The sequence below is a fragment of the Mastigoproctus giganteus genome, chromosome 12 (genome assembly GCF_048544385.1).
Source record: "Mastigoproctus giganteus isolate SK-2022 chromosome 12, ASM4854438v1, whole genome shotgun sequence".
Classification (NCBI taxonomy): domain Eukaryota; kingdom Metazoa; phylum Arthropoda; class Arachnida; order Uropygi; family Thelyphonidae; genus Mastigoproctus; species Mastigoproctus giganteus.
In genome coordinates, this window is record NC_143586.1 from 57,274,903 (window position 1) to 57,298,058 (window position 23,156).

Below are 23,156 nucleotides of genomic sequence, written 5' to 3' on the forward strand. Positions count from 1 at the left end.
ATCCATCCTAGGAACATACATGCCAAAGAGCGATCAATGAATATTGAATATTATACACCCAACTGCTGATATCGAGACCTCCAATTGCGACAAACACCTGGATGTGATTAAATACCTTGATGTGACTAAAACCCCTAAACAAGACACAGACTGAGAACCTCCAATTGTGACAAATACCTGAACATGACCAAGCCACCGAGCAGACTTGGTCTCCCAACCGTGACCTACACATCGTCAATCGTGACTAATCCACAAGAAAGGACCTTGCCAGTGGTATAGCTACCATGTAGGCAGGCAAGGTAATTGCCTTCGTGTCCGGGGCCTTTAGGCCCGGCCTCTTTGGCTGTCTCCTATTTTTGCAATTTTCATTAATTAAGTAGGGGCCCGAACATGTTCTTTGCCTCCGGGCCCGAACATGTTCTTTGCTTCCGGGCCCGAAAAAGGGTACCTACGCTAGTGGACCTTGCCTCTTGACTAATACCTGGACATAACTAGACCACTGACTGGACTTGGTCACCCAACTGTGGCCTGCACACTTTCAATTATGACAGTTATTTGGTCATGACTAAACCACAGAAAAGGACCTTGCCTCTCGACTATGACTTGTATGCCAAGTGGCGACCAATACCAGATTCTTGTCTGGTATCTTTCGACTCCCATTCCCTTGTCCCACTCGCCTAGTGGAGTTCACTCCACCTAATAATTTTGAGGACGCCTTCCTCTACGCCTCAATATTTTTTACTATTTCCCCCCACTCGACTTTCATATTCTCCAGTCTCTATCTGTGTGTTTATTTATTTTTTTTAGGTCCTGTCACTGAAAGCTCAGGCAATTAGGTGGCAGCACCTGCCAGAGAAAGAGAATAATGGGCAGCCTGTTTTACCTCCTAGCGGCGCGTACGGGCAACATGGACCCCATTAGGGGTCCTGCAGCCAAAAGCGGTATCCATTATTCAGAAGGCGGTGGTGGTTGCTTAATATGAGGCATGTTTTGTTGGCAAGAACTAGTACCCTGGAGCGTATGGACCAATGTTACTGGTTAATCTTAGGAGACCATGTGTACCCTGCTATGTTGCATATTTTCCCGGACAGAAACGGGATATTCCAAGCCGATAATGCGCCGTGTCATTGGGTCTGCATTGTGCACTAGTGATTCTACGAACTCAGTGAAAATATCAACCATCTTGATGGGCCTCCAAATTCGCCTGACCTCAATTCAATTAAAATTATTTCTTGACTAAATGCCTAAGAGTATGTAGGAGTTTACTTATGCATGAGTAATGCACACAGACACACATCATTTCTACTACCTAGGTAGTTTTAATGCTTCGTTTTAATTCTATCTCATATTGTGAATACCTTCACAACGAGTTGCCATGGTATTGCGGCGGTAGTATCCGCCGAGAAAAAGTAACAATAGTCTTCTCCATAGGTTAAACGTTACTTATTCAAAGTAATGCAATACCATGGCAACTCGTTGAAGGTATTCACAATATGAGATATAATTAAAACGATGCATTAAAAACTGCCTTGGTAGTAGAAAATGATATGTATGCATTACCCATGCATAAGTAAACTCCTTCATACTCTTAGGCATTTAGCCAAGAAATCATCTTTTAGACGGTATAAGATAGGTGGTCATATTTCAGTTATCGCTGAGTATATATACCATTCAAACCCTCGTTTAAACTACTCTTTTAAAATAAAATCTTAAAATGCTAAAATTAAATTCAGCATTATTTTGATCACAAGGGCTATAATCCCTTCAGCCCGTATCTGGCACTGGGCCTGTTGCGAATTTATACTAATCAGATAGCTAAACAAGGTCCATACGTCATAAGATGTAATGAGAGATTTGGCATCACCAGCACATATATCATTATTATTTAATTAAAACAATAAATAAATAAAAGTAATAAATGTATATAGTTATTAAGTAATAACTTAATGAATTATATTATTATATTAATTAATATTCCTTAATTCATTAATTTAATTAAATTATAATATAAAATTATTATTTATATCTGTAGTTTTTAAAATAATTGATATAAATTGTTTTAATAACAATAGTTTTGTCAGATTTTTTAAAATAAATTAAAAATTGAGATATCATGAGTCTCTTTAACTCTACGTGACAACTCCGATAAATCGGCCTATATAATTTCAGACTTTAGCTTTAGTAGAGGCATATGATGCAAGAAAGCAAGCTTATAGAGCATCAGCCAAAAACAAACCCCTTCCCGTTTCACCCATCCATTCACTCCAAAAGTTTGTCTAGTTCAGCCTTCAATTTATTTAAGCTGTCAACTTCCACAACGACAGATGGAAGTTTGTTCCAGCAATCAACCACCCTCTGGCTTCTTTACACACCGGTAGTGGGTAAGCTTAGTAGCTCCAAGAACCTCATAAGATGGTTTGTGGCTTGTGGCTCTCAAGCCTTCGAAATGCATACCTTTTTATTAAAAGAAATTCCGATGTCCAATAAAAATTTGCATTTCGATTAGGTCAAAATCACGATTCTTCGTTTTAACTATATTTAACATTAAATTAATGAATGGAGTAGCATATCATGAAAATATCTATCATATAATATGATATAATCCGTGTTTGAAAACACGATCATATACCGGTAATATCATATAACCGTTGTTTCAAACACGATCATATAACCCTTGTTTGAAAATACGATCATATAACCCTTGTTTGAAAATATTATGATGTCATACAACTGATATGAGCATAATAAAATCGAAATGAGCGTAATGATTAATAATCGATTACTTCACTAATTGAAATAATCGATTATGCAGATCATTCGATGATGAAACAAACAACAAGAAACGTTTAAAAAAAATGATAGTATTAGTTACCCCCAGGGGCTCACATCTGGTGAGTAGGGACTTGGCACACCCAGGGTCCTGAGCTGAATATCATCATTCTTCTCATCTTGGTGAGACTTTTGACACACTCTCTCACTCTCTCTTAGGGTAACTCGGGAATTTTTTTTTTTTTTTTGGCTGGTGCAGCATAAACCTCAGGCTTCCTTGCATCATGTAGCTAATAATAATAATAAATGATTCAAGAAAGCAAGCTTATATAGAATCAGCCAAAAAAAAAAAAAAAAAAAAAAAAAAGAAACCACAGTTCACCCATCCTATCCCTCCAGGAATTTGTCTAGCTCTGCCTTAATTTATTCAACTCACCCACTTCCACAACAACAGATGGAAGCCTGTTCCGACAATCAACTAGCCGCTGGCTGAAGGTAATCTTCCGCACATCTATCCTGCAACCATCCTTCCTCAACTTGAATTTATACCCCCTCGTACGTATAGTCTCAGCAAGTAGAAGAATACCACTAACATTCCGCTTACTCAAGTCTCGAGAGGCTGCAATTTGCAAAACTGAAGCCTTTCTAGGTAAGCCTTTCCCCAGTAGTGGATGAATTCGAACTGAAATCTCTCTCTCTCTCTCTCTTTGACATCTGTCAGATTTTAACGCATCTCTTTTTACTGCTAGGAGAAGAACCTTCGCTCTGCTTCCATTGTAGTTCCATTCTTACAGTGAAACATATTATCATTGAATGTACACGCTACGATTCAGCTACAATAGAATGTTTCAGATGTTTAATTAACTCACAAAAACCCTTGCAATTAGCTCATATACTTGGAGATAATGCATCTATCAGAGCTGTTTAAATATCTAAAAATGATAAAAGTATACAGTCATTTCTAGAACAATTTCTTTCATATATTGAACAACACTCCAAAGTAATAACCTCATGGCCATAGCAGCCCTAGCGCCAATAAATCCCACTCCAACAACAATCTGTCAGATTTGCGATTATCGAAAATATAGAACGAATTATGAGAATTGTATAATCAATTGTTTCGATTATGATCTCTCGATTATCTCCTCACTGACGAAAAAAAAAGAAAAAAACCCTGCTGTCTATACAAAAGTATATCGCAAATTTCGCATTCAACGGAGAAAAACTAAACGAAGTTTTCCTCATACCATTGGTGAGAAAGAGTTGCAAGAGAGCCTTGCAAAAAGTCCAATATATATCCATGTCTACTAAGGAGCTCTTTAAAGCAAAGTTTAAATAGTCTCAACCCTAAATCATTTTGCAACATATTTATAGAATATAAGCGCTGAATTTAAATTGAGAAGACTGCTTCTGTGTGGATTTCTGGAGTGAACTAGATGCTTCAACAGTGTCCATGTGATCATGGTGTTATGCTGAGCGCCAAGAACGCTTTGCATTAACAGCACTCCCTGTTGAAATAGTCTTTTTCTTCCATATCCGCAATGTCGTCAAGGCGCAGAGGCAAACGCTTGTCTTCATATAGTGTTTTCTATCCATATCTCAATCTAGTAGTCATACATCCAAACATTAGCATTATACGATGCAAGAAAGCAAGCTTATGCAGCAACAGCCGAAAAAAAAAAAAAAAAAAAAACCACTTCCATTTCACCCCTCCGTTCGTTCGAAATACCTGTCCAGCTGAGCCTTAAATTTATTTAGGCTATCAACTTCCGCAACAAGGGATGGAAGTCAATTCCACCAACCAACCACCCGCTGGCTAAAGGCAAATTTCCGCACATCTATCCTACATGTGTCTTTCCTCAATTTGAATTTATGCCCTCTCAGGTGATTATTCTCCGCAAGGGGAAGAATCCCATTGGCATTGAGCATACTCAAACCATTCAAGGCTTTATACACCTCTATCAGATCACCTCGCTGGTGCCTAGTCTCCAGACACTGTAATTGTGAAGAACAAAGGGTTGTTCTTCGTAAGAGCAACCCTTTGTTCCATTTACTAATCTTGTTGCCCTTCTCTGTACTCGTTCCAGCAGCTCTACTTCCTTCTTGAAATGCGGCCTCCAGACCTGTATACAGTACTCTAGGTGTGGCCTGACCATTGCCTTATACTAGGGAATAATCACCTCCTTATCCCTGCTAGAAAAATTCCTGCATATCAATGACAAGACACCATGAGCTACTCTTGCAGCCCGTCTGCACTGCTCAGAGAACTTCATATCTGCCTGCACAATTACCCCCAGGTCCTTTTCATTCTCTAGCAGTGTTAGTGTAGTACCACAGAGTTGATACGTTGCTCTGGAGTTACTGTTTCCCATATGTATTACTTTACATTTGTCAAGGTCAAACTTCATTCGCCACCCCTCAGCCCATCAGCTCAACTTTTCCAGATCGTGTTGCAGCAGCATAGCGTCCTTAACAACCCTGCAAACCTATGTATCGTCTCCGAACTTGGACATTAAGCATGATATACCATCATCAATATCATTTATAAATACAGAAAACAAGAATGGACTCAACACTGAACCCTGAGGGACTCCAATAATAGCATTAGTCCACGATGAGCAGTGTCCATTGATTACCACTCTCTGTCTTCTCCCCCTCAACCATCATTTTATCCATAGCAGCCATTTGCCTCCAATGCCACACTGCTCCAATTTGTTCAGCAGTCTTTCATGTGCAACAGAATCAAAAGCCTTTCTAAGATCAAAATATACAATATCAAAGTTATTCCCTGCATCCAGTTCTTTTGTGACTGCATCATAGTATCCAATCAAATTGGTCAGGCAAGACTTCCCCTTAACAAAACCATGCTGTGTCCGAGCTATAACTGAAGTCTTGTCTAGATGATCCTTCAGTGCTTCTTTAACCAGTGCCTCCATTAATTTTCCTGGAACAGAAGTTAAACTCACAGGTCTATAATTACTTGTATCAGCCTTTGATCCTCCTTTGTGAATTGGGGTCACATTTGCACATCTCCAGTCTATGGGTACCTCCCCCTGAGTCCAAAGAAGCTCTCATAATTATGGTTAAGGGTTTGCTCACTTTCTTTGCTGCCTCCTTTAATATAACTGGATAGATCCACCCAGGTGCCTTTTTTTATGTTTATCCTTAACAATTTCTCCTTCACTTTCCTCTCAGTTATTACAAAATCATCTAACTCACTTCCAGAGTTTACTTCTCCGGCATTGCCCTTCCTGAATAACTCTTCATGTGTGAATGTAGATGCAAACTGTTGAACCATCCAATGGACCAATCTGATTCATCCCTTTGCTTCTAGAGTTTACATAGGTAAAGAACTCTTTTCTGTCTGTCTTTGCATCCTTTGCCAAGGATTTCTCATAATCTGCCTTTGCCTGCCTAATCTCCTTTGTGACTTGGTTACAGACCAGCTTATATATATCATAGGCTTCCATGTCACCCATTAATTTATATGTATCCCATGCATTTTACTTCCCTGCCATATGTCTCATTAATTCATCTGACATCCATTTAGGCATATACCTAGAACAATATTTCTTAGTTGGTATGTAAAGCCTACAACAAAAACATTTTGTTGTTGTTGTAGTGGTAGGGTTTTAGGAGCATCTGCGACTAAGGACATATTGCTCAGTGAATCTTGTCTGTAAATAATGGTTTCGGAGGTAGATTCCTGTTTTGTTGAAAAAAAAACCTCGTTTCCGGGAGAAAAAACATGCTACCTTTCATTGAGACCGACCAGCTCATTCGCTTTGCGAAAAAGGCAAAAAAAATTCCTCCCAACATCGACGGGACTTGAACCTAGTTGTTTTCCATCCGGTGTGAAGAGGACCGCGATCTTACCAACTGTGATACACACGAGGACACATCCACACATGGAAATAAGTTTCTTCCATTCTGCAATTAAGATTATAATATTTGAGAACTTGAAAAAAAAATTCCATGCAAAGGATTATGTGGCCATTCAATATATAATAATTATATTGGCTAACAAATTTATAATGGATTATGTTTTGGCCCTCACCATAGCTCAGTGAAATGTAATCACTGTCCTCCCAACAACGAGTGGAAAATACCTGAGTTCGAATCCCTCAACGAGGCCAGAATTTTTGAAAAAATTTAACATTTTTGATTTGGTGGTTGATCCATTCCACAACACAATGGTTCCTGCAATTCAATGAAGTTCCCGATCAGACGACATCTCAATTTACAATATTGACCTCTCTGTTTTTGCTTCAAAAATGATTGCTGTTGCAAATTGCATTACCTGTATCCTTTTAAGTGCCCTCTTCTCGTTTCCTCTTTTTTTTTCTTTATTATTATTATTTCTTTCTCTTTATTTTAAAGGCAGATTTATTGCTGGCTCTCAATTTGACAACGGGATTGCTTTTTGTTGGTGCCACTAGTTTGGGCAAACAATGGCATAGGATTGGGGTACCCACAGGTATTGCACTTCCTCCAGTGGGTACGTGATTTTCCTGTCTTAGTGGATAAGGCTGTATGAGACAGTAGAGGCCTGCCTCATCGTAACAAAGACGGAATTCTGGAAGTGGGTTACCTTGTGTTTGCCAGCGCTTAGCTACAAACTAGGCAGTCTACAACATAACTACAAACTCTACACAGTATCTACTCTTGTAGATACAATAATTACTCGTGTCACCCTTTGTGAATTGGGGAAACAGTTGCATATCTCCAGTCCATGAGGACCCTCCTGGATTCATCCAGAGGTGCTCTCATAATAAAGGCTAAGGGTCTGCTTACTTCCTTTGCCACCTCGTTTAATATAACTGGATAGATACCATCAATCCAAGGTGGCTTTCTTATGTTTAATTTCAACAATTTCTCTTCCACTTTGCTCTCAGTTATTACAAAATCGTTAAGCTCCCTGTTACAATTTAAAAAGTTTCTGTCATCCATTTTCCTACAGAATTCCTCATGAATGAATGTAGGTGTAAAATACTCATTCAGTTTGTCAGATAACTGAAGAGGGTCATCAACAGTCGACCAATCGATAGCAAGTGGAGAAATTTCATCCCATTCCTTCTAGAGTTTACATAAATAAAGATGTCTTTGCTGTTTCTCTTTGATAAAGATTTCTTGTAAAATGCCTTAGCTTTCTTAAACGTCCTTTATGACTAGTTTATATCTGCTATGGTCTTCTGTGTCGCCTGATAATTTATACGTATCCCATGCATTTTTCTTCTCTGCCACGAGTCTCATTAGTTCATTTGACATCCATTTAGGCGTAAACATTGAACAATATTTCTTAGATGGAACAAATGGCCTAGGAGCTTCCAAAATTACCTCCTTAAATGCCTCACATTTAGAATTTGCTGTTGGTAACATCATCAGTTGGTCCCACTGTATAGAACGTAGAAACTGACTGAGACCACTGTGGTCGCCCTTACGAAAGCAAAAACCCTCTGATGGTAGTGACATTTTTAAGTAAATCCCACATCAGTACACTGATCACTACCACCTAGTGGTTCCTTTGTCTACAGATTCTTTATGCATGAATAATCATTACTGATAATCAGATCAAGAATATTACTTCCTCTGGTTACCTTTCGAATATGCTGCCGTAGAAAAAAATCATCCAATGAATGGCTTGCTATTGACCATATCACAAGTTCCAGTCAATACCTGGGAAATTAAAATCTCCCATTATAGGACGGCCTCAAGTTTTTCTGGATAGTGTGGACCTGACCCTACGGTCTGGTTTGCTCCCACTCATGCACACAGGCCACATTGGCAACCTGAGCCAGCTCCCTTGTTTGGCTCACTGTCTTACCTGTTCCTGGCAGAGCGGGGAGGGGACAGTTTGCTGTCCCCTTCTCCCCTGCCACCCTATTTCTTCCCTCTGGTGGGGCATGGGCATGCCCAACTGTAAACTGGAGTTGCCTTCCTTTCGGCTCCATATTTCTGTCTATCTGCCCCCCAGTCTTCAGCCTTCACCCCACTCTATCTGACAGCAACGTGAACATGCCCCAGACAATCTAAAATCACCAATCTAAATTAATTTTGCCCAACATTTTGGGCTTCTAGCGCTCCCCGCGACGCGTACGCGATTTTTTTTTTTTTTTTTTAGGTCCTAGCCACTGAAATCTCAGGAAATTAGGTGGCAGGACCTGCCAGAGTGAACTATATACTAGTGAGTACCTGGTCTGCCTCCACGGGGCTAAAGTGGGACAACGTCGGGCCTCAGTAGGGGTCTGGCGGCTAAATGACCAGATGAACAATGGTACAAGGCATCACACACATATACAAAGTCCATACACTTTTGAATCTCTGGCTTTTCCAGTCAACTGGTTCACCCACAATGTAAACTACACGGAGATGGGGGAACCCCTGGTGCCGCTTGACCCTAAACACACTTTACACTTTATAGGACGTTCTGCTGAATTAATAGCGCACTCTATTTCTCTGTACAGTTGTTCACAGTATTCACCAGAGTCATTAGGCCTATAACACGCTCCTACTCTTATATTTCCTTCCCTAGTGCTTATGTCACACTACTCTGACTCAACATTGCACTGTCTACCTATTTCAGCTAGATGCACTGCCTTAGATTTTATGTGTTTCTTAACTAACAGCATAACTCATCCTCTCTTTCTTTCCTGTTTATCCTTTCTGTACACATTTTACTCTGCAAGTTCCAGTTCAGCACTGCTTATACTTATGTATCTGCGATACCACTTCTCTGATGTCCCAACAATATCCACCTTCGATGTCTTGACCTGCAATTCAAATCAAATGACCTGTTGAAATCTTCCCCCATATTTACCATCTACCCGAAGTGCATGGGAAAAGAAAATTGCTAATGAAGAAAATATATTCTTAGTTCAAAATAGAACCATTTTCTGTGTACTTTGTAGGAAGTGGTCACCTTGGAAAACTTACAGTAAAACCAAGTGTATCATCGAAGGGACACTGCAGTCAGATGGCCCAGGTTTGTCATGGTTCCTAAAGAGTGTGGCAGAGCCTGTTTGTGAATCCGTCTAGGGGGAAAGGCAATCGAGAATTTCTAGTTTCACTACTGGTTGGTCAACAAGCTCTTCATAGTTCACTGATATCTGATTTCATATAAAGAGTTTTGGTGGGGTACTTGGTGGTATTTCAAGTACAACATTAAAAGAACTGTGTTTATTGTTGTTATTGGATTTTAGGAACACTGGCGAGTAAGGCCATGTTGCTCTGTGTATATTGTCTGTAAATTGCGTGTGCTTTGATGTCGATTTTCTGCTTTCTGGTCGAAAACGGCCTGTCTTTCATTAACGTATTGAGGGTGCCCTACTGGATATTCCCTCTTTTATCTTTATGTGGTCTGCGCTTGTAGCACAGTGACATCGTCACCATCCATCCCACACAGGGTGCAAAAGGCACGGGTTCGAATCCCATCGATAACGCCAGGAACTTTTATAGCTTTTTTCACTCTGTGGCTTAGTTAGTTAGTCAGTCTCAACAGTAGATAGCAAGGTGTTTTCCCAGGAAAAACTGTGGTTTTTCGTCCAACAACGCAGGCAAATCGACCAGAAAACGCACTCGATTTTACAGACATAATACAAATGAGTAACTTTTCTGGCTATATTTCTTTCGATTGAAATCCTTCTGACCTTGTGTTACCGTCAGTCACGCTTACTTAACAGTTTACTTTTTCTGAGCGACCAATAAACTGATATTTATTTATCAGTTTATGTCACAATATAACACCCTAATATAACACATTAGTTTTTTTTTTTATCTTTATGTTCCAAATGCCATACAAAAGGGAGTGTACTGACGTGGTGCAATTAGGTCCCCGACACGAAGGATACCCTTCTTCAATGGTATAGTAGAGCTATAACAAACGGGATGCCAAAGTCTGCGCCCCCGGATTTGCATGTGAATATTCTGTTTCATGGCCTATTCGAGACTACGCTTTCATCAAGCCTAATTTGATACAGAGAGGATAATAAAATGTTTTCTCTATCGATTAGTGATACTATATAATTCTGTCCACAAATATACTCTGTGCGAAATGGCCGATTGTTTACATTATAATAGATACCAATATCTCCGCCAACCTTTTCATGAAAAATATGGCAAACTTTTGTGAAATCAAGTTACCAACGTAGTAAAAGTGCAATAAACATACAAATTGTAAAAATTTGTTATGTACGTAAATCGTTGAATGTTCGTAATTCAGTGCTATTTATTCTTGTTATATTTCTTTCGATTGAAATCCTTCTGACCTTGTGTTACCGTCAGTCACGCTTACTTAACAGTTTACTATTTCTGAGGGACCAATAAACTGATATTTATTTATCAGTTTATGATCACAAAATTTCCATATTTATCTTGGGTTATTATCGTTTTAAGGAGACATTCGATATATTTATAGATACCCACCCATACCAATTGCATGTGCAATTTGGTACTGATGAATAGGCATTTCCATTGTGCAACAGCACGCCTTTAAACTCTGTTTACATGATTCTTTAAAAAGCTTCAGGTCTTCAGAGTTACGCTTGAGACCATTAAACAATCATTGTCCTCACAGTCTATGAGGAAAAAACTGTATTCTTTTCTCAGCTACAATTTCCAGATTTGATTATAGGAGCAGTTTCCATCCCTGTAATCTGAAACCTAAGACTTTGGCTTGGCTTTTAGATTTAAGTCTGAAGCAGGTCCTTTAGTTCAATTTGAGTAATCAAATAATGTTGGTCCTCTTGGGTCGGTGTATACATTTTGCTGACACACACACCCTGCCATTTTTTCGTAAGGCATTTTTTTTCACAAGGTAACAATATCTTTGACTAAATTCCATATTTGAGAAGGCTTAGGAATTGATGTGTTTCAGAATGGCAATGCATGATAATGGTTGCTGCCCTGATCCCAGACATCATATGATGCCGTGTGATTCAGAACACCCCCATCAGCCAGAGAAACGAGGGACAGAAGGACGACAGTTAATAGTGGACAAAAGTCCACTGTTAACTGAGGAAAGTGGATTTCTTTCCTCATGCTAATCTCTGCATGGCTATTCTATGTTCTATTTACCTGTGGCTAGAAAATAAGTTGGAGTTATGGGTTGGAGGAAAACACAGATGATCAACACCTTTACACAGAAAATACTATCTCCGTCATGAAGTCAAAGTAAACCATGAATGCTTCTGCCGTTCTTGCCTGCTCGCATTTCAAATGCGACAGTAATCGAACTGATGCCATTTCCACAGGTCGTGAAACATCAGTAATGCTGTCCACTTCGTCTAAATTGAAGGCGCAATTAATAAACCACAGAATTAGTCATTTGGAAGATATCTGTCCAATGTAACAGCTTCTCATGGTCAACTTCACGTTGAATTTTAGCCGAACAACTTCAAAAAATGGCATAAACATTTTCACTGAAGATAAAATATATTTTTGAAAAGTCAATTGTAATTAGAGACCACTTAGAATGTGGGCTGATAGCGTTATTATAATAATTTTAATGCAATACATATACAACCAATAATTTTATTGTTACTTACTAAATTTTACTCTTTCCTGACGATATGCCTAGTTCTATCAACAATATGTTTGATTTTAATTTGTTTTGCAGTCATGTTTTTTATCTTTTAGCTGAAAATTTAATTGTAACAGTTTTTGTATGAATTTAGAGGTGGCGCAGGGAAGGTGACGTCATCTTAAATTGTACTGGATCCGGTTTTGACTGGTTATCTGGATATAGGACGCAGATCTGCATTGCGGCGTTTCACTTGTTCTTTGTCTAGCATCGTGAGTGTAAGGTAAGTACGTTCCTTGTTCTTGAATTCGCGCCTTTGTGTATTTGAACCTTTTATATTTTAAAATGTTTCACGTTGTTTATGTTTATTAATATATCAATGTACGCGTGCATTAATTTAATTTTATTTACTTGCTAAAAGGTGTGAATATATAATAAAATTTTATATTCTTTAAGTTATTGGCTACATAACGCAGTTAGTTCTTGGTTTTCATTTTCGATAACATGAAAGGTTCTACCAGCGCGAAAAATAACGTCTAAATAAAGCGAGATACTGTTAAAAAAGTTATAATGATTGTGTTCTATTACCAGCTCTTGAACTTCGAATTTCGAATCATAACTATTCGATAGAAATAGTTAGATCTGGAACTCTGCGAAAACCATGCAGAGATCCTAGATAAAATCTAAAAATGTCTCTAAATTTACATAGAATTGTTAAGATTTTTACTATTTGGATTAAGTTGCATTACGCTAACGAATTTAAATTAGATTCCTAAATTTTTGTGTTCTACAGTGTATTAGTTAAAAGTTGTTGTAATGTATGCTTGTTTTATGAATTTTGTCATTAATTTTTATTGTAAGGCTCTTTTTTTCTAACTTGATCATGTCATGTTCTAAAATGGCGACGGTTTGGGTGTTGGAGTTCATCTAACAAAGGAGTCTTTGTTCATGATGGCGGTTAGTCAGTCATTGGTTAGATTTTTGGCGAAATGTACTGCATTTGCGCATGTGCAGCGCGACTGAAGTTCGTTTTATTCCTAATTTGGATGTATTCTAACCGGTTTTTTTTATTTCAACGGTATATATTTGACAAATAGGCTTTTGTTTTTATAAGGGTATTAAAGCCGCCTTTCGCTTTAGAAAATTTATATTAGTACAGGCAATTTTTACACTGCATCTGAAATCGAATGTAGGTATTTGCATTAAGACGTTTGTAGATTTTGATGCTCTTTTGAATGTAAATTCACAGCCCATTCTACCTACCGGCGAAATTTAATTTATCTTGTGGTCGATTGAAATTGCAGTTGTTTTTTTTTTTCTTGAACATCTTTTCGTTTAGGTGACTGCACACGTTGTAGTTCTAAATTTACCTGTTAATGATACAAGTCAAAATTAATAAGGATGATCTACAATCAGATTCATATACTGCCATATAATTCAACAGTTTAACTGAAAAAGTTGACGTCATAACTTAAAATTCTTTAATATAAATTTAATTCCTTTGAACTGTCTTTATCTCAGGTCTTTATCCAACTTTTGGATTCTCATTCTATTGCTTGTCTTTAGTAGTTGTGAATGTGACCCAATTGAATGATGCTTTGTCCAAATTCAGTATGGTTTACCCATGTAGGAGTAGATTACATTAGAAGTATCACCAAAGTGTATAACGATTAGTTTAGGTTAGATTTAATAAATTAGCTTTTCAAGACATACTTTAAATGCTAATAACCATTCTGTATGTATTACAGAATGTTCAGCGCTTTTTCGTCTTGTTTGAATGCATTTGGCCGAAACAAAATTTATAAATTTAATCGGTCACTTGAAGTACCATTGTACTTTTTAGTACTGACCAGTCAGTGCTTTCACATCAGGTGATGTCATTCTGGTTGTCAGGATTAAGGTAGTGAATAGATTATTTGAACAGTCCAAACAAATGTAATTTGTTCCAAACAACTTTGCAAAAAAAAAAAATCTTGTCTTTGATTTCATTTCATTGTTCTGAATGTCTTGTGGACTGCATGAATGTAAGGTTTTGGGGGCACCAATGATTTAAACTGTATTGTGCTACATTTGGTAAGCAACCAAGAAATATTGCAGGATAAAATATTATTTTTCACTTATTCACACTTAATTCTGAAAATATTCACTAGCTTGAATGTAATTTTCAACTCTTCAAGCAAACAAAGGGCTGCTATTTTTGGGTATTTTCCTCTTGTTATAATAGGAAAATTGTTCAGGGAAAAATGTTCTATTTATAGAAATACTATGAATATATAGTGAATGCTCATAGTTCAGTAAGGGACTACCATTGATATCAGATTTTAACTAATAAATGTGACCAGCAGATGTGTTGCACCAACTCTGTTCACATTTATTGGTGTGATACAGTTGACATTTTACTGCTATAATAATACATCTTGTAGACTGAAGCTTGCATTTTGTCAGTGAGTGAAAAATTGTGAAGCTGCAGACTTTTGGGGTGGGTTAGTAATGTGAGAGAGAGAACAGGTGGGGGGGGTAAAGAATTGAATGTATCAGTTTACTGTTGCAATGAAAAAGTATTTGGCCTTTATGCCCAAGCTTGCCCAAAATTATTTTTTGTGTGTGGTTATTGAAAATTACACTCTGGGTGAAACTCCGTGGTATACCGATTTGTTTAGAGGGCTTGAATTGACCAATCCTATTTTAAAATAGGCTTTTGACAACCCACCATCAAAAAAGCTTTATGCCACAACTTGTTTTCCAGATTACTTGGTAACTCTTGGTGTCAGTGTTGCAGATTAGCAGTGATAATTAACCACATTTCTATCCTGTGTTACTGTATAAAAACAATGGAGAGATCTTATTTTTAAGTGGTTACAGCATTTGGTTCTTTTTTGTATTTGCAATTCAGTATTTAAATTAAGGTAATGCAAGGTGTTGCAGTTGGCTCATAATAACTTATCAACTATGGTGGCACTCAGGGTAGTGGAGAATGAAAAATACCTGGGGTAACTGTATAGTGAGAATTCTGAGCAGTGCAGACATTCTGCCAGAACAGCTCGTGGGTTTTGTCAATGATATATACAGAAACTTGCTAGCAGGGTGATTTTTATCTCTTTGTATAGGGTCATGATTAGGCCACATGTTGAGTGAGTACTGTATACATAGGCCTCACTTAGCCTCTTGAAGGAAAGTGTGCACTGCTTCAGTTCTGCAAATTGCAGTCTCGAGACTAGGCACCTGCAGGGAGATCCAATTGAAATGTTTAAAGCATTGAATTGACCCATGAGGGAAGCATAAATTCAGGTTGAGAAGGATGGTTTCAGGATAAAGTGGAGAAATTTGCCTTCAGCCACTGGGTGGTTGATTGTTGGAATAGGCATACATCTGTTATGGAAGTGGATGGTTTGAATAAATTCAAGGGAGACTTGATTTTTTTTTTTCTTTTGCTGATGCTATATTCTAGCATCATTTGCCATTACTACTCTAATTTACTAATATTATTTTGTAACATTTCATGATCTGTTTGACAAGTTTCTGCTAGTCAATAGTAGAAACTCACTTTTGCACTGTAAAACCATCCTATCCTGTTCACCAAGAGGTATGGGAGGGTGGGGGAACCCTGTGAATATTTTTTTTTGTATTTCTGTTGAATGATTTTTCTATGTGATTTTATCAGAAGCATATCTTTAGTTTTTATATATGGTTTTCTAACATTACCAAATATAGGAAAATTAATTTACTGCCCCAGTAGAGCACAATCAGCAGTCATAGATATTCAAAGAAACTTCCAAATTCAAAATATTTCAAGTTGCATATGAAAAGCAATGCAAGTAATTAATGACTAACAGTAAATTGGAGAACCTAGTCTTGTTATTGGTTTAAATTATCTATTGTAAATGATGTATAGATTGTAACTGGTGGTAATCTGAAAAAACCTTTTTTTGACCACTGGTACATTGTTTTTCAGGGAAATAATTTTAATGATTCATCTATTTCTGCATAAATTTTGCAAGCTTTTCACCATATTAATGGAACCAGTGTAAATTGTATGGGTAATGTTTGATTGAATGACTTTATATTGAATAATGCTCAATTTTTCTAACCTTTTTATATTCTGTTAACCCTCAAGTGAGTTTTTGTTAGGAAAACAATTGGGTGAATTTGAGGGTTTATATATATATATTCAGGAATAATTTAACTGTTTAGCAGGGATCAAAAGTTGCACGAGTAGGCATGTGGTGGCGTATTATGTACTGTTTGAAGAAAATAGTGGATCATTTTGGGCATATTCAATTTCTTAAATTTTTCATGTTTTAACAAAAATGAAAAGTAAATCTTTATTTAATTGACCATTTTAGAGAATCTTCACTTCATGTTCTGTATATCCACACACTTATCTGGTAGCCTGTAGTGCACTTCAAAATTGCTTTGCTGTCTTTATTCTTGTAAATTAATGTATTGCAATTTGATTTCTGTATGACTTGTTTCTGAAACCTGCTTATTCTGGGCTCAGTATTTATTTTCTTTCTTCATCCAAGTATTTTTGATAATACCTCTCACTAGAAGTGTTATTTCCCCCCCCCCCCCATTTTTTAGGGTTTTTTTTTGACAATTCTACCCATGTGGTGTAATCTTTCCTCATTCCAAATGTTATCCATTAAAGGATATGATAATTTTATATCAGCCTGTTAACAGTTTTGGTGGTATCAATTCCTGCCGTCTTATCTTATTTTAACTTTAACCCATTAAAGAAAGTGACATGAAATAAAATCAGTATAGCCTCTAGGAACTAATGCAGTGACAAGAGCCCTTAACATTGCTTTCTGATAACATGCAAAAGAATAACCCAGAACTTAAGATGATTCTCATACCAAAATTAATTTACATAGTGGCATGTATGATTGGTGCACAAAGTTAAAACTTGTGCAGCAGTAAAAGTTTTTGCATGGTCTATAATCTTGCAATAGTTGTGAAGTCCTTTGTAAAACGAATCTACAAATTTATTGAATGAAAGTTAATTGAACTTTATCTTCCTAACCCTAAACAGTTTTTTTTTCCACTGGAGTTTTGAAAGTTTATGGTTTTTGAGGTAACCAAGAGCACTTGTGTGCAGTACTGGGATCCCCCCCCCTTCCAAAAATATACATGTATACAGTTCCCTAGAATTCGTGTTTGTTAGGTGTGATGTCAAATTAAGTCAATTTATTAACTGTTAGTTAATTTAGTCTGCACACATTCATTCCCTCAGAAAATATCCATTTAAAGTTGACTGGCAACAAATTTGTAAAACTACTTATAAAAACTAGAAAATGTGTATTTAATTAGTACATACAGATATATCACTTGTATTACCCAGTGGGTTTGCATGTGTGTCATGCCTTTTTATCAAAAAAAAACTTGGCAGCCATGTACTCTTGACTTAATCTGCAACATTCAGTCAATAGTAATTTAAATTGAAGTATACTGAAACATGGTCATAACATCTTTGTATCCTAATTGACTTTCAAGTTTTCCTTTGAGTTATTTTTGTTTAACAAGCTACCAACTGATGTAATTGTGCATTTGTTAATTGCGTCATGGGTGGAACTTCTGCCAGGCCCTTTGTTATACAATTGATCAGAATACCCAGATCATTGAGAATAGTGTGTGACCAAGGGGCTAGTAAAAGTTCTGGAACATTATGTTATTAACAAAGGTAATACATGCAGTGCAGTTGGTAGTTATCTTAATCTTTGCTCTTGGTTGACTTCTTAAACAAGAAAACTTAAACAAGATCAAGTTAATATATACATTGCATTACATTTCAGATATATTAGTTTTTACTTTAATTGAATTTGTTCTTTCCCTGTAAATAGAAATTAAAGTATAATTGCTCCTTATTACTAAGATTTTCACTTTAGAACACATTAATAAAACTTTAAAATTTAGCTGTTAAGTTCAGTTACAACTGTAACATTTATTACTCTTATCCCATATACTTTTTTAAGTCTATATAAATAGACTTAAAATCATGAGTCTACATGTGAATTGTGCATGGACTGCCGCTTAGAATACTGCATTATATCTGTCAATTTCTTTTTTCCATACAAATTTGTATGAGTAATTTCTATTTGTCCTATTTTTAATGTTTGGAATTGCTTGAAAATGCCCAAATATAAAATTTCATGAATGAATCTGTCAAATGGGAGGCCCTCTGCTGTAGACATGGTGAACACAATAGGTATGTATATTTGGGAACATGCCTCAAAACCTAAATGGGGATGACCTTTTCACCTCTTTCCTAGTTTATGTATGTACTGTGCACATGCTGCCTGCTGGTGTAACATTTTGATTCTAAGAGGGATGTAATTGGCTCTGTAGCTTGTTTTGCTATTGTATTCCTTTTACTATTAATGTCATTAACAGAGTATTCAATTTATAACTTTCTAGTCTGTGTTACAAAGAAAATTGTAACTTGGTGCTTACACTTGAGGGTTAAAGAACATTTGTTTTAATAAATTAAAACAAGCTTTGTTTTAATTTATATTAAAACAAATTTTAATGAATTGTTACATCTCTTTCACCAGAGCATCATGGCTGACATTGAAGATAAGCAGACACACAAAATTCATCGTGCTCCACACAGTGGCTGCAAGGCAAAAAAGAAAAAAAAAGAGAAACATGTACAAGAAATGACTGCCAAGCAGAGAAATCCTAAAGCATTTGCTGTTCAGTCTGTGGCAAAGGCAGAAAGGTATCAAAGAAGAGCATTAGATATAAAAGAAAAACGAATGCGAATGCCAGTCATTGACCGTACTCCTTTAGAGCCACCACCAGTAGCTGTTGCCCTAGTAGGTCCTCCCAAAGTTGGAAAAACAACTCTGATGCGTTGTATTATTAAGCATTTTGGAAAACAAACATTGTCTACCATCAATGGATTTGTTACTATTGTTGCAGGGAAAAAGCGGAGGTTACAATTAATTGAATGCAAGAATGATATTAACTGCATGATTGATGTTGCCAAAATTGCTGACCTTGTGTTGCTTATGGTTGATGCTAGTTTTGGTTTTGAAATGGAAACTTTTGAGTTCCTCAATATATGTCAAGCCCATGGGTTTCCTAGAGTACTGGGTGTTCTGACTCATCTAGACACATTTAAGAATAACAAGACACTTCGTAGAACAAAGAAGCAAATGCAGCATAGGTTTTGGACAGAAATTTATCCAGGGGCAAAGCTATTTTATCTTTCTGGAATGATTGGTGGAGAATACTTGAAGTCAGAAATTCATAATCTGGGAAGATTTATATCTGTCATGAAATTTAGGCCACTTAAGTGGCATGTAACCCATCCATACATTTTAGCTGACAGAATGGAGGATATAACTGATCCAGAAAAACGTAGGCAGAATCCAAAGTGTGACAGTTGTGTTTGTCTTTATGGCTACTCAAGGGGAACAGCATTAGAAACTGATCTTTTTCATATCCCTGGTTGTGGGACATTTAAGATGAAAAGTATAACCGCACTTCCTGATCCTTGCCCTCTCCCTGTGAAAGAGAAACGGCGTTCTTTAAATCAGAAGGAACGTCTTATTTATGCCCCTATGTCTGGTGTAGGTGGTGTTGTATATGATAAAGATGCAGTTTACATTGAATTAAAAGGTAGTCATTCACACACACAAAAAAAGGAATCTCAAGAAGCTGATAATGAAATGGTTTCATCCTTGATTAATATGCAGCAAACAATTGATAATAAAATAGCAGCTAGTGAATTTACACTTTTCAGTGGAGCTGATCCATTAACACAAAATGACATTAACAAAATTCATAAGTCTAACCTTAAAGATGAGCAGTTCAATAAAATGAGAAGAAAAGTTGTTTTTGAAGATGAAGAAAATTCCTGTATATTATCTGACTTGCCAAAGTATGACAGCAGTGAAGAAAATAATACAGATAGTGATGAGGATTTAAATTTGCGCAGTGAAATGTCAAAAGACACAAGTGAGTGTGATAGCAATGAGGAAGATGAAAGTGTGAGTACTGGTGAAGAAAATCAGGAGTCTGGTTATGGAGAACAAGATAACTTCAGTGAAAGCAAAGATATTGTTAAAGGTGCTAGTAAATGTAATTTTGAGGAAGAAAACAATAGTAAAGATGCAGTGGAGATGGAAGCAGAGATTGGTAGTACTAAAGTTCAAGAGAGTGAAATGCCACAGTTGTGCCCATTGCCTGTAGAAAGGTACAAAATAGAGAAATCCACTGATAAAGGTGTGCAAAGTGTAAATTTTAGTGAAGTAGGTGATTTTCAGCCTGGTTTCCTTAAGTGGAAAGATAACCTGTGTGATAAAGCAGCTGAGGAATACTATAAACAGAAAAAATTTACAAACTTTGAGACAGATATTTATGGAGAGCCTGTGCACAGCCCATTATCTCATGCAAGTTATGCTGATAATATTCAAGAAGTTGGGGGGTTATTTACCGTTCCCACCAGGAAAAATATTGATCTTTGCAGAAATATAGATGGATGTTTAACTCAGACAGTTGATGTGAAAATAAAAGACTGGACCCAAATTGAGAATAAAGATGATATTATTAGTTGCTTTGTAACTGGTAAGTGGGATCAATCTGAAGATGCTGAAATGCTGCTGGAAAGAGATGATGCATTATATGGGGATTTTGAAAACTTAGAATCTTGTGAAGTAAAAAATGAAAACTCTTCATCTGAGACAGATTCTGAAATGGAAGATAATGAAACAGATATTGCAAAATCTAGTATTGATGTTAAAGATGCTAAAGAGGACATTTTACAGAAGAAAAGAATGGAAAAGAAAAGAAAACAAAAAGATATGTTTGATGCAGAGTATGATGGTATTGGTAATTCGTATGTTGAACAACTGAGAGATGAAACTGACAAACAGGAACAGTTAAACAGAAATGAATTTAAAGGCATAGAAGATAGTAAATGGATACTCTATGAAGGTTTTAATCCAGGAACGTATGTGAGAGTAGAATTTGAAGATTTGCCTTTTGAGTTTGTTAACAATTTTGATCCGACATATCCTATCATAATAGGAGGTATTAGAGATAGAGAAAATCAGGAAGGCTATATTCAAGTTAGGCTCAAAAAACACCGCTGGTATCCTAAAATATTAAAAACTAAGGATCCACTGATTATATCAGTTGGTTGGCTTAGATTTCAGACAATTCCACTGTACTTCATTCAGGATCATAATGGCCGTAATCGATTTTTAAAATATACACCGCAGCATCTTCACTGCATGGCCACATTTTGGGGTCCATTAATACCCCAACAAACTGGGTTTTGTGCTATTCAGAGTACTGAAATCTCGTCAACTTTCAGAATTGCAGTAACAGGGTTAGTTTTGGCGGTAGATAAATCACCAGAAATTCAAAAGAAATTGAAACTTATAGGAACTCCATTTAAGATTTACAGGAAGACTGCTTTTATCAAAGGAATGTTTCACTCAGTACTTGAAGTTGCAAAGTTTGAAGGTGCTTTAATCAAAACAGTGAGTGGGATCAGAGGACAAATTAAAAAGCCAATTCGTGCTCCTGAAGGCGCTTTTCGTGCAACATTTGAAGATAAGATTCTGTTAAGTGATATTGTTTTTCTAATAACCTGGTATACAGTGACAGTTCCACAGTTTTTTACTCATGTTACTTCTCTTCTTTTACCTGGGAGCAAATGCAAATGGCAAGGAATGAGGACTGTAGGACAATTGAGGAATGAGCATAACATAAAGGTACCCATGAACCAAGATTCCATGTATACTGCTATTGAAAGGAAGCCACGCCAATTTGGACCACTAATTATCCCCAAAGAATTGCATAAGGAACTGCCATACATAACAAGGCCCAAGTTGCAAGTAAAACATAAGCAGACAGTAGAAAGTAGAAGAGTAGCAGTTATACGAGAACCACATGAACGTGAAGTAGCACATATGATGAAAACTCTGAAAAATGTTTATAGGGAAAAACAAAGAAAAGAGCATGAGGCTATGTGGAAACGAGCAAAAGTTCATAAGAAGGAGAAAAAAATAGCAGAAGCTAAACGATTGCAACGGCAAAGAGATTTAAAGAAACATATTTTTCGTACTTTGAAGAAAATGGAAAGCAAACAGAAAATGTAAATGACTTATTTGAAACAAATAAAAGGTGTTATCTGTTTTTATTTATTTTTTTTATTGGTTGTAAACTTGCAAAATTGTAGTTTAGTTTTTAGGGAAATTGTTTTAATACCTTAAGTATAATTCAACTTTTGAAAATTGATTTGGATTCCAAAATATAAGATTATTTTAATATAGGGTAGGCAGATGTGAAAGAATTTGTAATTATTTCCAGATAATTTACAAATATCAAAAATTAAAAGTTTGAGTATCAGTTAACTTATTCACCTTGTGAATAAGGGAAGTCATTAAAGAGGCAGGTGCACTATATAAAGAGTTTTTTGGTTCTTCCTAAATAGTTTTAAGTGGAATTAACAGTAATTTTGTAAGAACACATTGTCAATTACAGTACGATCACTTTTGTGCCACATCTTGGGTTGCATCCCCACTTATACATACATACATCTATATGCATTTTTTAAATATTTTTGAATTTTGCACGCCTAATGGCACCAGAAACTTAAATGGAAGTGAATAATATACACTTTAAAAGAAATCAACACTTAAATTGCTATTTAACATTTTTCAAATGTATATCTACAAAATGTCTACTTAAATTGGTTACAAAAAACTTGCAGGTTTTTTTGTCAGAATTCAGCCCTGGAACTTTTGATCCTACTTTCTACATTTCATATTTAAAATATTAATTGGAAAATGAAAATTAGAAATAGGATAAATGGAATTTGTCTGGCTGAAATTTTAAAATTGTAAGTGACCTTGAT

General features: G+C 36.5%; 1 protein-coding gene across 1 annotated transcript; it reads left to right on the forward strand.

Moving 5' to 3' along the window:
* Positions 1 to 12,507: 12,507 nt before the first annotated feature.
* Positions 12,508 to 22,439, forward strand: LOC150077084 (ribosome biogenesis protein BMS1 homolog). The gene is made up of 2 exons (XM_090386434.1): positions 12,508 to 12,569; positions 18,838 to 22,439. The coding sequence occupies exon 2, from the start codon at positions 18,844 to 18,846 to the stop codon at positions 22,396 to 22,398; it is 3,555 nt and encodes a 1,184-aa protein (XP_090242560.1). The 5' UTR covers positions 12,508 to 12,569; positions 18,838 to 18,843; the 3' UTR covers positions 22,399 to 22,439.
* The last annotated feature ends 717 nt before the right edge of the window (positions 22,440 to 23,156 follow it).

Bases quoted from the DNA above. Each gene is read 5' to 3' on its own strand.
- LOC150077084 (XM_090386434.1), top strand. From the start codon at position 18,844: ATGGCTGACATTGAAGATAAGCAGACACACAAAATTCATCGTGCTCCA.